General features: G+C 38.7%; 1 protein-coding gene across 1 annotated transcript in view; it reads right to left on the bottom strand.

The window, feature by feature from the left end:
* unc13c (unc-13 homolog C (C. elegans)) overlaps positions 1-16,705 on the bottom strand; it is a gene marked incomplete at its 5' end in the record, with an annotated part of 113,607 nt that overhangs the window by 23,157 nt on the left and 73,745 nt on the right. Inside the window, 4 exons of the mRNA XM_080499578.1 lie at positions 32-109; positions 345-488; positions 1,709-1,805; positions 5,830-5,956. Of these exons, the coding sequence (XP_080355704.1) occupies positions 32-109; positions 345-488; positions 1,709-1,805; positions 5,830-5,956 (446 nt within the window). The remainder of the gene's footprint in view (positions 1-31; positions 110-344; positions 489-1,708; positions 1,806-5,829; positions 5,957-16,705) is intronic.

Here is a 16,705-nt window from a genome sequence, read left to right as displayed (position 1 = left end):
ATTAGCGCTTGCAGACTGAGTGGGCACTTACCACGTTCTCCTTACTCAAATACAAAGGAAAGTCCTTGGATATGATTGCAGCATACTGCAGAAGAACTTTGTTGATAGTCTGCAGGGATTAAAAGAAACCATGTGACAATTACATTTATATTACATTTTACAGTACATCATTGAATTTCCAGAACTCAACTGGAACAAACAGAGAACAGTCACAACCCACTAACAATTTGATAAATACAGAGAATCTGCTGAGATCAATGGCAACCTCTTTAGCTGAGAGATATTACTTTCAGCAGAAGTGTTTAGGGTTCACTCGCAGGTACGGTATTTCTAAAGAGCCTGACCTTCGCAAAGCGGCACATGAAGTGAGCCAGAGCCTGTGGGTTTGGGCACTCCAGCTTCTTGATAATCTCAAAACTCTGGTTTAGTTGAGTGAACACATCCACCACCGAACAGGAGAAGAGGGCGTGCTCTGAGGTTTGCTGGAACTGTTGTGAGAATGAAAAGATGGGAGATTGATATTAGTTTGGGCAGAGAGAGAGAGAGAGAGAGAGAGAGAGAGAGGTAAAATCTCACATTGTCAGAGATTCAAAACCTTTATAAAAGGGTAATTCTGTTTGATACAGCAAGAAAAAAATGTGTTGACTGTCAAGACTATGCTATAACGCTACAATTCCCAGAGAGCAATCTCGATAATTGATTATAGCTAATGATGTTTGATAATTAATTAATATGTACAAATTTATTGACACAAATTACGCAGGCTTTCATATAAAAAAAAAAATCTTCATATAAAGTCGTTAAGTCGCTTTTTGTTATTCATCTAATGAGTTAAGCGCCGGATAAATAAGGGCGTTAACTTCAAACTGTGTCCAATGAAAACCTTGAATGAATAAATGGGTCCATATCGACATTATACATAGTACTTGACATCTAGAGTGGATGGAAACTGTGAATCATGGGCTATAAGCGCTCTCACGAGTAGGAGATGAACAGCTATCGGTTTTGTTGTCAGCAAAATTAACATATATAGACTGTGCTATCACAGTGTATCACTTTTAAAAGAGTACTAAAGTGATTGAGTGGTGCACTTTGATACAGATGGGCAGTTTTAATAGCAAGTGTGAGCCAAGCACCATCATTTATAGGGTCTTTTTTTAATAAGACATGTAAACATCTGTAAATTTTAGATGGTAACACGGGTCTTGTGTTTTAGTCGTTGATCCCATGAGACGTTCCAGACGTTCCAAATCTCAAAAGTACAATGCAGTCAATTGCAAGTTTCATATATGGGCCATAATTCAGAATTTGCTGTGGACCAATTAAAAAAGCATGTAGGACGGAATACCTCTATTGTCTGATTTGGATAAACACACACAAATGTGTGAATGTGCATCACTTTTCCCCATTTATTTTGTCAAGATTTTGCATATTTCCTCTCATTATATCCTAATATCCTGTAGACTTTCTCTGTCCTCAAACTCATGCTTTGTTTCCTGTCTATATCAATTTTGAAGTTTCATTTATATTTCCATCCTGTGATGTCTCAAGGCGAGTGATGTTTTTGACTGTGACATTTTTTTTATCCCCCCTTGAGAGGTAAATTCAAGCTTTGTGAGTTGCCCTTGTGGATAAATAAAAAGCCCCCTTAAGTGACTTATTTGGGTAACTGCAAAAGTTATATATTGGGGTATAATTTAATACTCACTCCATCTTTTTTGTCTCTTTCCAGCGCTCCATTGAGGAAATCCATGGCGACATCTTCATTCTCATCAAGCCACTGAATAACAAATGGCTCGAACCACCTTAAAAAAAATAGAGGGATTCTGTCATTGAGGGGTCAAAATAACAATTTGCATATTTTTAGAGTGTTATCATCTCTTGCACAAATGTTTTACAATCAGAAATTAAGTCTTGCTATCTTAAAATCAGGTGACATTAAATGTTTATTAATGAAAATAAAAAGTACAAGCTGTTCGTGCTCCAGTCAAATCTTTCACTGTTGATATGACCAAAGCTGCAATTCATGCTGCCATTGATATCAGGTTTCGCTTGTGGACAAATGAGTCTGCCAGGCGCAGACAGAGGACAGCCGAGGACAGCAGGGGCCGTGCCTGATGAGTTGGGTAAAGATGCACATTTGTTAGTGGAATAGTAATTCAGTTCTGTCTGTTTCACTTTGCCTTGTACTTGTTTAATACAGAGCCTGAGTTTGTCCTCACAGCTACGGATGTTGCCCAAACATTGCCCTGTACTCTGACTGAGGGCATCTGCCACATGATGGGACAGCCAAAAACAAGGTGCGTGGGGCAATAGAGAAAAGGAGGGGGGGAGACAGGCGGATAAAATGCTGTGCTTGTGAGAATGTGTGTTTGCATGATGCGTACGCCTGGGGAAGAATCAATCCTGCTTGAAATTTAGTTTGAGTGGCAGCGTTGGAGATGGGGCGGGAGAGTCATTACTCTGATAGACTGGCTGGATGGGAGAGGACACGACAATCCCTGTTTGCATTACACGTGTTTACATTGCAGCTATCCCTGCTTTGCTGCGCTCGGCTGTGCAGGCACGTTGGAAAACAACGATACATGAAAGGAAGAACAAAAACACATTTTTAGGCTATACATTTGTCTCCATATCCCAAACAGCCCGTGACCAACTTGTTTAAAGGCTTATTTTAATGAACTGCCAGCACAGATTACATGCAGACAGGGTCGTTTTTCAGCTTCAGTCTATAAAAGACACTGATCTAAGCTATTATTCTTAGACACCATAATCACACTGCAAATCATTACATGGTGTCACAAAACTTTGAAAAATAAGTACAAGTGAAAACTCTTTTGATTACAGAATAACATTCCTGCAGGTTAGAAAACAACACACTATCAACTATTACAGAGATTCACCTTTTGCACATTTGTTACGCATATTATGTGAATAAATGGTGTAACACAGTGTTGTAGAGATTTGAACTCTTGCCTCACAGAAAGAGGGTCCAGACAGGACTTGAGGCTCGCTCAGAGTTTGCATGTTCTCCCTTTGCATGACTGAGTTTTCTCCTTGCACATCAGTTTCCTCACACAGTCCAAAAACAAGTGCTTGCGGTGTATTCCCTGCATTTGCCCTGTGGTGGACTGGCCACCTGTCCAGGGTGGAGCAACAGGATGGATGTCAAACTATGTCTGAAAATGCAATCATCTTGCAGATATATATACTCTATACATTGATACACTATATATATATATATATATATATATATATATATATATATATATATATATATATATATATATATATATATATATATATATATATATATATATATATATATATATATATATATATATATATATATATATTTATATATATGTAGAATTATTATTATTTTTTTAAATTCAATTATCCTGTGTTAAGCAAGATGTGGAACACAACTTGATTTTAAAAAATGACACTAGCAAGGTAAGAGATTGTTAGTCTGGCCTTGTGTCAGTCTGAAAAAAGTGAATCACCAAGAAGAAAATGCTCAGTGATGATAAAAGCCTCTTCATGGCACATCCACAGAAAGTATTGTTAGTGGTGTAACATCAAATAGTTCAAGTAGGAGTTGAGTCCAAAATTGGAGAGGCTGTATTTGACCAGACTAAAGAAGACAGTCAAGAACAAAATTGCCTTTAGTAGTGAACTGAGCCAAAGTCCAGGGCAGGGTTCAAATGTGCCGCATCTGTTCGATTTTGTTATTCTGAGGAGAGTTTCAGCCATAACATCAACTTCACCAATCATATTGCTATCTCCAACTCTCTTTATAAACCTGAGGGCCCTGACACCATGCATTGCTGTGGAATATTCCATTATCAGTGAAACTTTTGCATCTTTCTGAACCCCCCCCCAAAGAAACAAACAAAAAAACCCACAAAAAAAAACATGTCTGGTTGAATACTAACTGATCCTGTCCAGGAAATGGATAGTGCTAAGTGCATGAATGTTTTTAGCCTAATTTTGAAGACACAAAGATGCAGACGGTTTGATTAGTTTGTAGAAAAACTTGGTTATAAACCAAGATCAGCTTCAGAAAATGTTTCCCTAAAATTTCTGTTAAAGTAAAACCAAAACTTCAAAAAGGTTAGGACAGTGTGTAAAATACAAAGATTAATAACATGTATGATCATCAATACTCATAATTTAATAATCTTCTCAAAATAGAACATAGATCACATATCAGATGTTGAAAGTACAATACTTTTTTATTATGAATTCATCTAAAAAAAATAACTGCTGGAGCTGCAAAACACAAAGGAGCAGTTTCAAAAGCTGGAGTCTTGTCAAGCTTTTCATAAGTTTGTCAATTTGTTAAAAAAACAGTTTGAATAATCTCAGTGCTCCATAAAAATTGATTTACAAAGCGTTATGAATAACAACATCAATAGAAGATAATATCATTGGAGGATTTAAAGTGAGCTTGTGTTCGTTGGCACATTCAAATCCCACTGCTGGTAGCTGAGCCCCAACAACTATCTGAAATTAAGGTTAACTATGAATAGCGTGGGTTATATGGAAAGAATAATTTCCACAAAGACGAAAAATTAAGTGTTAAATCTGTCATTTTGAATCCTGAAAAAAAAAAATCATTGTCAGCGAACAGAGTTGCAAAATAAAGTTGAAACTGCATCATTTAACGAAAAATCCGACTTAGTGCAGAAAATAACCTGTGTCATTTAAACCTCTCTGAGCTGAATTAAAACACTGTGGTCAGATACTATGTAAGCTGTGTCCTACGCACCAAAGAGGAGAGCAACTATCTCCAGGCCAGTTTCCTGTGCATAGATCAAAAGCCAGCATATGGGATGGTATGCGGTTGCATAAGTGCCTATAGAGTGGGCAGCTTCCACATCTGAAAAGTTATTATCACTGCTGAAAAGTATATGGAGGTGTTAAGATAACAAATGCCTCCATCCAGACACTATATCTTTCAGGGAAAGCCTTGCATAATTCAGCAGGACAATGAAAGACCGCCTACAGTGCACATCTTAACAACATTACTCTGAATAAGATATGGGTTTTATACGATTTGCAAAATATTTCCATCCTAACTTTTCATTTACATTCCACACATGGTCCCAACCTTTTCTGAAATAGACGTTGTAACAAGGAAAGTTGGCCAACAGCACAATAGATTATTTTTGCTGAATATAGCAGTACATTGTGCATGGCCATCCATCGAAAGACCTTTGAAGATATAAATGTGTAGATGTACTGTAGAGTTGCTATTTTAGAGGTGAAGTGTAAGGCTTCCAAGGTTAAATTGGTAACCGTTGGTCTGATACTAGCACTTGTGGCTAAGATAGAACATACGATCTGAATACATTTGAATGAAGGCACATTTTTAAAAGATGTGGGTCAGTGGTGTCCAATTCCACTACTGAAGGGCCTGTGATCTGCCTCTAAGGAATGAGTCCTCATGAAGCTCTGCAGAAAGACTGATGAGCTCATTATGTCACTGTGTTGGAGCATGGAGGACACCACTATAACGTGACTTAAAATAATGTATTTTCAACCAGAAACAAGTGAAAAACAAAGCATCAGCAGTGGCTTCACACTAAAATTAGATCTAACAAACTTAATGTAGTTGTGTTGCAATGGTTGCAGTTTAGCCTCATTGATGTAAATAGACTTAAAAAAATGCCTTATCGAGTTGCAATTCACTGAGTTGAAGCTGAAATTTTACATTAAAAAAAACCATCATTAACATGTGTGAACGTAGTTCAGGCATTTGTGTATATGCATCTGTGTGTGGATGTAGTGAATGCGTCGGTGTGTAAATGAGAGGACACTTACAGTGAATACTCGGGCGGGACCCCCTTGAAGGCCGGCAGTTCTCGGACATACTCATTATGGAACCATTTGACTTTGAAGTGAAGATTCATGTATTCGGTGCTTTTGCATAGGCGGTGCTTATCGTGCTCTGTAACGCAGAATGAAACACAAGAAACACACACGTTACAAGGTAATACATGAGTTAAATGGCCTTGCACGGGTTAGATAGCACGTGAAAATGACAGAGCAGCAAAGAGGCATCAAATAATCCGTCTGCAAAAGAGGAAAAAAACTAAACAAAACAGTGTGCCGTTTCCTTTTTCAACACATCCTCCCGAGACAAACAGACCCACACTCGCACACACCAATATAAATAAGCAAATATTCTCACAGCCATATAAAACAGACCTGAGTGTCTGATTTTAATCTGACATCTTAACAGCCTCAATTATGCACAGCCTTGAGCGATCAAAGACACAGGAAAATAAAGCTGAGCCTCGCCACAGTAAAAGAAAGCTGTTGACTGACTCCAAACAAACCAAAAGCTAAAATGGATTAGAGTTTGATGTCAGCTGACATGTCTGCTGACTCACTTGTCCACCTCATTGTAACCATATCAAAACAATTAAACACTTGTACGGGGTCCCTTGAGGGAAAAAAAAAAAAAAAGGATGGTGATGGTGCAACACAGAGTGAGGAAAGATAAAACAGAAACCAGGAAAAATGGTTTCAGACAGGAGGGGAAAGACCACGGTAGAAAGCGCGATAGAAGTAGAGAGAATTATTTCATTGCAATGCTGGACTGCAGCTGAGACGGCGGCACGGGAAGAAAAAGAAGAAATCTGGGGAATGTGAAATATCACAAAAGCACAGGCTATCATTGGGGAATGTGTTGTGTCATGGAAAACACACTTTCAACACTGATAAGACGGGACATGGATCAAAGACGAGTCCGCAAATTAGCTCTGCACACAAAGCAGCGAGCACTGGCCCTATGTCAGCAGTGTGAGGCTGCTGGAGCCTCGTAGGAAGGAGGAGAGCAGGAGATGTTCTCATGGGTGTGACTGGGAAGATGGCAGCTGTCAATTTGCATGCAATTTATTTATTTTTCATAATGTTGCAATGAGACCTCCCACAACTGCTGCTCTGCACAAATCAACCTCAGCAAACTACAAACTGGACACCAAGAGAAAAGTCATTCAAGTGCTTATGGCCCTCCGTCTCTCTTCTGTGAGGCTTTTATACTATTTAGAGTCATGAGGTGGGGGTGGGGGTATTATTATATTAATATATGGGTTTGAAGTGGGGGACACTGCGGTCACATCGCCAGTCATAAGAAACAAAGAAAAAAGTCCCACATTCTCATCGATGAGCAAATTAGAGTGATCGATCAGCCTTAATTGCATGTTTTTGGACTGTGGAAGGAAACAAAATACACAACCACGAATTGGACTTGAGTCAGGGACATTTGCAAGGCACGAAAGATAACAACAATCCACTGTGAGGCTTGTTTATGTTTAGTACTTTAAATAACTCATAATGACATTACAACAAAAGTACAAATACTGATTCCATTTCTTTAGCCTTGTAAAAATAGGAAGTAGAAACTCTGACATGTATTCAAAATAACATTATCAATAAAAAAAAAAATCTCCTAAAGGATTTTTCCACCATGTTTTTCTTTGATGAGTAAATTTGTTCAGTCCCTTCTGCTAAATAAAAAAGTCAAGAGCGAACGTTCTTTTACTTTACTACTTTTGTGTTTTTACATGTGGCTATTTGTCGTTCTACACATCAACAGTTGAAGTGACCGGACGGTATGACAGACAAAAGTATCATCTTGAATCAAAATTGGTTAATATTGGAGTGTAAAGCTGCAACACTCTTTCAAATATGTATATATAAAAAAAACCTACAGAAATGCGTTAAATGATACAGTAAAGCGAGCACTAACGAGAAAACCTGATGACTTCATCGATTCAGTATTGATTTGTTCCCACTCAGCTTTATCAAACATAACATAATAGAATGAAACAGGCTTTTCTCCAGCAAAGAACTCTTGGTCAGTGCCGTGCCTTTTGTCCCCGTGTCTGCGAGAAATGCTTCAGCTATAATGTGGCTATATTTGTATAGATAATGGAAAGATGGACGAAACAATCCATCTTCGAGGTGTCGACATATTTTAGGACCAAAAAGGTAAACTGACTGATTGTTGTTTCCCAGGAAGTGACTTTTAGCCTTTAAGATAATGAATGTTGCCTGTTAGAAGGCAGCAGGTACGCAGGCAGACATCTTGCTTCAGACGGCACATCCCGTCTCCGACCAACAGCAGACAGAGTTCACTGAAGCATAACAACAGTCTCTTCCAGACTTTAACCAAAAGCTTCAGCTGCACACGTTTAACAGTCTCAACCACAGAGGCAGCGGTTAAAAAAACCCCCCACAAAGATCTCTTACTTCACTTTCAGCATTGTCCGTCCACATTAAGTATTCAGTACAGCACCAAGCAAGCGCTATGCGTTTATTGCAGACCTCTGTCACCACAGTGTGTACTTTGTAGTCTCTTTCTGTTTGAGCCGCTGCCGGTGACTTTGCATTGTCGTGGATTACTTTTTCACACAGCCTTTCTTTTTCATTTGTCTACTTTATATACAGTATGCAAATAGCCAGGTCAATTCTCCTCCCTATGCCAGGATAAAAAAGAAAAGAAAAAAAACAAAACATTAATTTCTTGGTTTCGTAGCAGTCGCAGGTTTTACACAGATCAAATGAAGAATGTAGGAGAGTTGCTTTGGAGATATATAGTACTATAATGTCAAATGTGGACTCAATCTTGTGATGATAAATAAAGAAAAGTATATTAAAATAAGAAAAGAGACATCCTTGAAGCATCAACAGATTGTGTTTACATTAAATGCAAGGCTCTCTGGCTTTTGTGTTATATTCCTGAAGAAAGCATTGAGGCTTCACCTGTTGAATACAATGGAAAAAAAAACACCCCACACACAGTGAAGAAAATCTTTAGAGATGTGTAATTACCTAAATCATTAAAGAAAATAAATATGTACACATACGATGATGCATTCTCACACAAAAACACAATATAGAGACATTACCTTGGCTTTTTTTCAGGCTGCTGCCATAGGAGCAGAGTTGAGAATACACTTAGCCTGAACCTTCATTAAAATGACACAGACATGTCGTCGCGTACCACATGAACATGATCAAGGAGAATAATTACAAATATCTGTGTGTTAAACGGCAGCTTTGCTCATTAGAGGGGCTCTGTGACTGTGTGGAACACAACCGTTTCAACACATTTCACTGACATTTGACAGTGTTGGCCTCTCCAGAGAAAATGTCTGTGATATAAAGGGCTTTGTTACTAAGTGTGGAGATAAATATAAGTAGAGAGGTGCCATAGCAACCACAGCTGAAAGAACATTATAGGTGGCGAGAACCAGAAACAAACTCACAGAAAATCACAGTAATTGCAGAAAAGACTGACAAGTGGATGATGTTTCGCATAAAATAGACAGAAGTAGCCACATGTTACAAAATATTTAAAAAAGAATGTTTCCAGGTTTGAGGTAGCAATATTAGGTGAATCCCCAATCTAAATATATATTATAACAAACATTTCCAAAGAGATTTTGTGCTCGTAACACAAAAACCCGAATATTATTGTCATCTGCTGTAAGAGAGTTTTATGGCTCTATCTTGTTCTTTATTGAGATATACATGTTTTTTTGTTTTTTTTACTTTATCTTAAAATGGTCATATTTTATTGGCTCCTGCTCTAGTCAGCTCTCACTTGCAAAAGCGATCCCCATCTCATCAAATAAGAAAATTCAACATATCATTTAAATTGTAAAAAGATGAAATTTTTTAGACTTTCTCATACAGATATTCACATATTTGCACAAATCCCTGCGGCAACAGTTGGGGCTCATTTGAAGCAATGGTCTGCAAATTATTGATATGAAAACTACAATAATCTCAGACGCTGTGTGCAGTTATTTTCTTTGAGAGTCCAACACTCTAAAATGTCGCTGCTTTCATCAGCAGCTAACCTTCATGGCTGAAGTATTTTCCAAGGCTGAAATTGCAGAGGGATTTAAAGTTTCACCTGGATTCACCCATTCAATCTGGTGATATAGGAAGGAGCAGCTGGTTTAAAGACTGTGAATATTGAGTGGGGATTGTTTTACTAGAGGACCTGCAGTCATTGTGCTGCGGAGGATGTGTGATATCCGAGCAGAGGCATTCACTGTGGCAGTGTCACTTTAATGACTGAGCTGACACACACACACACACACACACACACACACACACACACACACACACACACACACACACACACACACACACACACACACACACACACACGCACACACGGAGTCACCTAAAGAAACAGATGGCCGTCAAATCTGAGACTAAAAAAGTGAAGGTCAGCAGGTGCTTGGTGCTGCCAGGTAGCTTCGCTGTGGGATGAACCACAAGTTTAATGAGAAAATCCAATAATAAGGTTGAATTTGGTGTATTTATGCTCAGATTTTCTATTTTTATAAAAAGGTCCTTCAGATAGATTTGTAAAGAGCTATACAAGTATGAACAGCTATTAATGTAATGCGGAGGTCCGAAGCCTTGTTAAGTGGACTGTACATTTACAATACTGGCGTTTTATTCAGTTTTTAGTCATCCTTAAAAAAAAAAAAAAGATCTTGAATTCATTCAAGTATGAGTATGAGAGATAAAAGTGTTTTTCCTTCAAGGATCATGAATATTTAATCTAATCTAAATCCTCCCCCCCAAAAAATAGAGAAAAAAAAGAAAATTAAAAGCCAAAGTTTGTATTTCTTGGAAATCCAGGCCTGGTATTAGTGCGACAGAAAATTTGAGGGTCAATAAAATAAGATCTTGGAATCACAAAGCGTATTGTCTTTAATCAGTGTTACCAACAAAAGTGCTGGCTATTCAGGACTTCACACTCACTCAGTGGAACAATTTCTTTTGCAAGCCCAAGATTTTCAAAAAACACTTTTATTTCCAACTTTGAAGTCTGTCTGGCAAGAAAACAGAAGAGTCTCTTTCTCTCTCGTTAAAACAGTGTGAGGTTCTTGAAAGCTTTTGTCTTTCAAAACTCTTCAGTTTGATTCATCAAGATGATCTTTCAAGAGAACGGAGGCACGGAGGAGCATAATGTGCTTCTTTGCACATCCTGAAAGCAATAATTTTCCATTCACTGGGTCCAATGTGATTCTTTTGAATAAAGGAGCGAATCTAAGGGAAATGAGGCCTGGGAAGAAATGTTTCGAAAATATGACACTGAGAAAACACACAGAAGCTGTCTGACTTTACAATGAGTCATCTGTAAATGGTTTGAAAAATGCTATATCTAAGAAAGTGTTGGAGACGATGGCAATTTGTGTGTTTTATAACACACACAAGATCCCCTGAAAAAACTTCAAATAATAGCTGGCAAATTTCAATACAATTAATTTATCATTCACTGATGGATTTTACTGCCTTGACAGTAATTAATTTACAAGCCAAAGTTCCAGATTTGTTTATTTTTTTCTTCCAAAGGGACATCTGTCATATAAGAAGGTAAGTCAATTTATATTTATGTATGATGCTATGCTTATTTATGCTAATTCAGCCTCCGGAGGCCTCCTGGTACTGCTATATGAACTGACACATTAAAAATATAGAAAGGATTTAACGTACCATGTGTGCCGGCATGTGCATGAATTTAATGTGCGCTATTATTGTGTCATCACAAAGGGGGCAGCCTGCAGCACCACAGCTGACCTTGGAATATAGCTTGTCTATTTATTTTTTAACTCAAAAGCTGGCAAGTGAAACTGTAACTGCAAGCAAATGAGGTGGAACGAGGTTTTTGAAGTTGACATCTCCTTTTGCCACAATGTTGTATTTTTTGTAACTGCAACATTTCAATCAAACGCACTTTTTATATTTAGTCATTAGAAGTAAAATCAGTCACTTTCAGCTGCGTAAATGAAACCTTTTAAATAATACCACTGTTCTCCTGTTTCATGTCGGCCCACCCAGGCCTCACCCTGTGTTTTCGGGGTCGTACGCAGTGCAAATTACGGGCGCAGGTGTCAGTAACATCCCAAATGCATTGAACCAACGCAGTTCACACACTTCCATGAAAAATCTAATTTCTCTCTGCATCACTTCACTCTCCAGCCACCCCTCACATTCACCAGGCTTTCCAAATTCGCTTCCAAAAAGCGGATGTGTACGCGAGGGAGAACATTTCGTTTCACACATGGCGAAACAATAAACAGAAGAAGAAAAAAAATGACCCACTGCAATTTCCTCGGAAATGAAATCTGCCACCAAGAAGCTATTGTATAAATATATTTATAAATGGAAAATACCCTTATTACTGCGTCATATGGGATGATAAACTAACAAATAGCTAACTTTATATGCACTGGCGCATAGGGATATGTTAAAGCAGCAATAAGCAGAGAGAAGATACTCAGTAAATCTCTGGGTTTGGGGACCTTGTTGTGTACAGTTTGCATGTTTTTCCTGTGTGTGTGTGTGTGTGTGTGTGTGTGTGTGTGTGTGTGTGTGTGTGTGTGTGTGTGTGTGTGTGTGTGTGTGTGTGTGTGTGTGTGTTATTATTTGGTGACATTAACATTGCCTGCGAGTGTGAATGTGATTAGCTCTCTCTGGTTGTCCTGTGCTGGAGCTGTTCAGGGTGTATCTTGCCTTTCGCTGAATGTCAGCTTGGATCTGTTCCAGCACTGACTCAAATGAAGCACCCAAGATGATGGATGGCTGCATGGACTCACCGGACTGTTGCAATATTTGAAAATGTTTCTATTTACAATATATTTCCTGATTGCAATACTAATAAGATTTAGAAAACTAGGGGACAAAGTTTATAGTGCAAGGAAGGCACACAGAAGTGTGTCTGATAGATGCACAAAATAACAAGCACAATCAATAAAGCACATTTGCTTTCATGAATTTGGAATACTGGCCATATGTACCATATTATTGGGAGTAGTACTTCAGCTAACAGATTCTCAATTTATTCTGACTCTCTTCTGTTGTCTGTCTTTTGCTACAGCTTTGATAACCTCCTCCAACATGTTCATATTATTTTGTGATGGTGGAGGCTCATCGCTCCATCCAACCCCTCCGTGACCACTGCAATGAATGCTAAACAATTTCAACATTCCTGTGTCTGTCAAATAACTCACAGTATTGTTCTTAGTTTATCACCTGCAATACGTAGGCCAATTGAAAGTGCAATCTGTTTGCTCTCATGAGCTTGCGATTCAGCACGCTTCATAGAGAATCTATGGAAAATCAAGCTATAAAACCAGTCTGTCAAATAACAGCACATTATAATTGTTTTCAGTTGTATTCTGCTCAACAGGACACATCGTATTCAAGTCACAATAACAAAGCAAATAAAATGCAGTCTGGTTAGCCTGTAAACAGGTTTTATTCTATTTAGTGGTGGAAATAAAGAAGACATGCTCTTCCTTGTTCTGTAGCTCCTACTTGAGATCAGGCACTCTGTTCAATTGCTCACATTCTGGTAACTAGTGAAGTATTGGTTGGGTAAAAAGGCTGGGGACGAGACCACAAACGTGACGTCGAGACAATTGAAACAATATAGAGAAACTTAAGGGGGGGTTAAGTATATTTGGTTCTTCTTCACGAGTGACAGCAGGAGGCATCATGAGCTCGCCGGAGTAATGCAGTCACCGGACTGTTGTGGAGGAAGCTGTAGAGCAAAGCTCTCTGTTTACCTGTCAGTCTGCATGCCCACCCTCATTCACGGTCATGAACACAAAGAGTGACATCCCAAATAAAAGCTCAATGATCCGGGAGAGAGTCCAAGGTCGATCTGCTACTCCTCTACATTGAAAGGTGAGTTGAGGTGATTTTGATCTTCTCTCATTAAAGGTCTACCGGGCGTACTCCAAGGTCGGCCCAGGAGATTATATCTCTCCTTTGGTCTCGTGGAGGTCGGGGTCCCCCAGAGGAGCCGGAGAAGTCACAGAGGACCAGGAAGTGAGCTAATTTGCTGCTACCATGAACACAGGTGGACTGAATGTCAAAGAAGATTGATGGATGTGTACATTGTTATCTTTTAAAATACGATGTGATCTGAAGGCTTATGCACACATGAACATTCACAACCACCCAGAGAACAGCATTTATCCATACATGAATCTTTTATCCTCCTTTGCTATTGGAGCCTGCAGCTGATCTCAGCTGACAACCAACTTCCCATTCCATCACGGGGCAAACACACCCAGAGACACCGTCACAAACACACACATTCACACTAATGGGCAAATAAGAGTCACCAGTCAAACCTCAAAAGCATGGTTTTAGATGGAACTCATAATACAAATATGAATGAATGAATGACTGAACGAATGAATGAATGAATGAATGACTGAATTAATGAATGAATGAATTAATGACTGAATGAATGATTGGATGAACGAATGAATGAATAACACTTTATTATAAACATACCAATGTAAAGAAAAAGAAGGAAAGGAAAAGTGAAACATTTAAATTTCAATAGCTTAAAAAAAAGAGAAAACAAAAACAAAACAACAACAACAACAACAACAATAAAACAACACATCCGACTTGATCTACATTTGGACATGCATACACTCACACGTAGATTCAGCAGATTCAGCACAGACAATCATTTCAACCAGAGACTATTTCACCATTAATGCATGCTTATCACTATTCTACCATGCAAGTATCATCAAAATCTTCATTTAGGGGGACGTTTTCATTCAAGACCTTAGTAATCAACACATCTGTTCAACAGATAATGTGACAGGCTGAGAAAATAATGAATAATCACCACAGCGAGTCCATTTCCTTTGTGTTTCACTCACAGTGTGCAACACATACATGTTCTATTGTGTGCTCTGATTGTCTGATACATTATTGTAATCGTTCTTTCAAAACAGCATCCTCCTGCCTGCCCGTGCATATCGGAATTACATTTATGTGCACATCTGTGCAATGATACACTGTTGCATGTGTTTGCATCTTTGAATGTCTTTGTGCCCTGCTGGTGGTAAACAGTGTGGGCTGTCCTGTGGGAGGAGTCGGCTCAAGGTCCCTGGTGAGGATGTCATCTTGTCTGACGCAGCCCACAGGGACAGACAACTCACAGGAGGCTCACTCACTCCCTGCTTCATTGATTTAAATGCCGGGGATGTCAAGATGAACTGTAGCAGCCGTTCACGACAGCGTTTCCATTCTGCAGTTCCTATTCAGCGGCTACACACGTACAGCGCTGCAAAAGTTGCACAAAATACTGGAGGACCAACATGGCAGCACGGGCCAGTGTCATTTTCACTGTGACATAATTCCCTCATCTTGGCTTATGACCCAGTTCTGTCACAGGGTCTCCTAAGCTGTATTACAGGGGCCTACTGACACAGCTCTGCTGAAACACCAGAGACACCAACTGACATTGATGTGACTGCAAAAAATACACTGAAGTGGGACAGAACGGAACATGTGAGTCACTGATGTTAAAGGTCCTTGTTGGTCCAGTAAAATGGATGATTGTAAAAAGTGCTGTAACATTTGAGATATTGATTTGTTTTATTCAAATGTGGAGGGACAATATCTGAATCAACATATCTCCTGTGACAGTATACAGTTGTTTTAATTTCAATTTGAAAGGACATTTCTATACCGTCAATATTTCTTACACTCACTCAGTTGTAAATGTAAACATACGCCACTTATAGTTATTCTTCAGTACATTTCCAACGATATGTTTATAGATAGATTGGAGATAATCACAGTTCAAATTTACCATCAATCTGAGGATGAAGTGCATACTGAGATTTAATCTACATGGTTCATGCATGAATCATTCAAAATTCATTCCAGTCTGTTGCTTCCATCAAGCATCTGTCTGTGTCTTTTCACTGCAAATCTACATTATGATTTAAAAGAAGACCTATCATATTACCAGTGGCAGTAAAACCATATCTGAGACAATTATGATTGAACTTCATTTGCACATCACAGGTATGCAGAACTCCATGGGAGATCCATACGGATCAGAGATGAACTACAATCCATCACACCAATAGTGTTGGTACAGATGATTTTCATTCACTTTATTAAAGCTACACTGCAGGACCCTCACACATAAATCAATGTCTATTAAAGTCCAGCACAAAATTAGATGAGTGCTGGTTATCCTGATCACTGCCAGCTAAAAATTTATGTATTTAACATTACAATATGGCATGAAACACATTTCTTGTCCATGACACGTCCACTGTGTTTTTGTAGTTACTGTCACTGGCAGGAGGGGGAGATATAACTTCCACATGGCATAAAAATATAATATATGGAGTTCTTTAAGCATGTCCATATAACATTCTTTTTTTAACTGGACAGGCAGAAAGTACTGAAGTAAATGGAGAAGACTTATTAATCATTCATGAAGATTTCCATGTACGTTAAAAACTCACAGCCTTCAAGGCTAAAATAAGACCTCTGTGCTTTCCAACATCTATTAATACAAAACGATATAAGCCGTTAAGTGAGGAACAAAGACATTAGGCTTGAAGGTGCAGCGGTTGTTTAATTAAACTGACACCGCAAAATATAACCACGCCCCAGCCAATAAACACCATCACTCTACAGAAACAAATCTACTTTTGCCAAGATGCATTAATTGAAATTCAATTAAAATATGCTACAGAGTGAAACTGCTCCAAGAGACTGCAGATGTGTTAATGGGCCGCTGAAGCGCTAGATATTTAATGACATGCTCCAGAGACCCCTGCTATTAAACAGCTATACAGCGAGAACTGAAAAGCTTTATTGCAGG

This window comes from Blennius ocellaris, assembly GCF_963422515.1.
Source record: "Blennius ocellaris genome assembly, chromosome: 1".
NCBI classification, from domain to species: domain Eukaryota; kingdom Metazoa; phylum Chordata; class Actinopteri; order Blenniiformes; family Blenniidae; genus Blennius; species Blennius ocellaris.
This window is presented reverse-complemented; position numbering and strand designations above follow the sequence as displayed.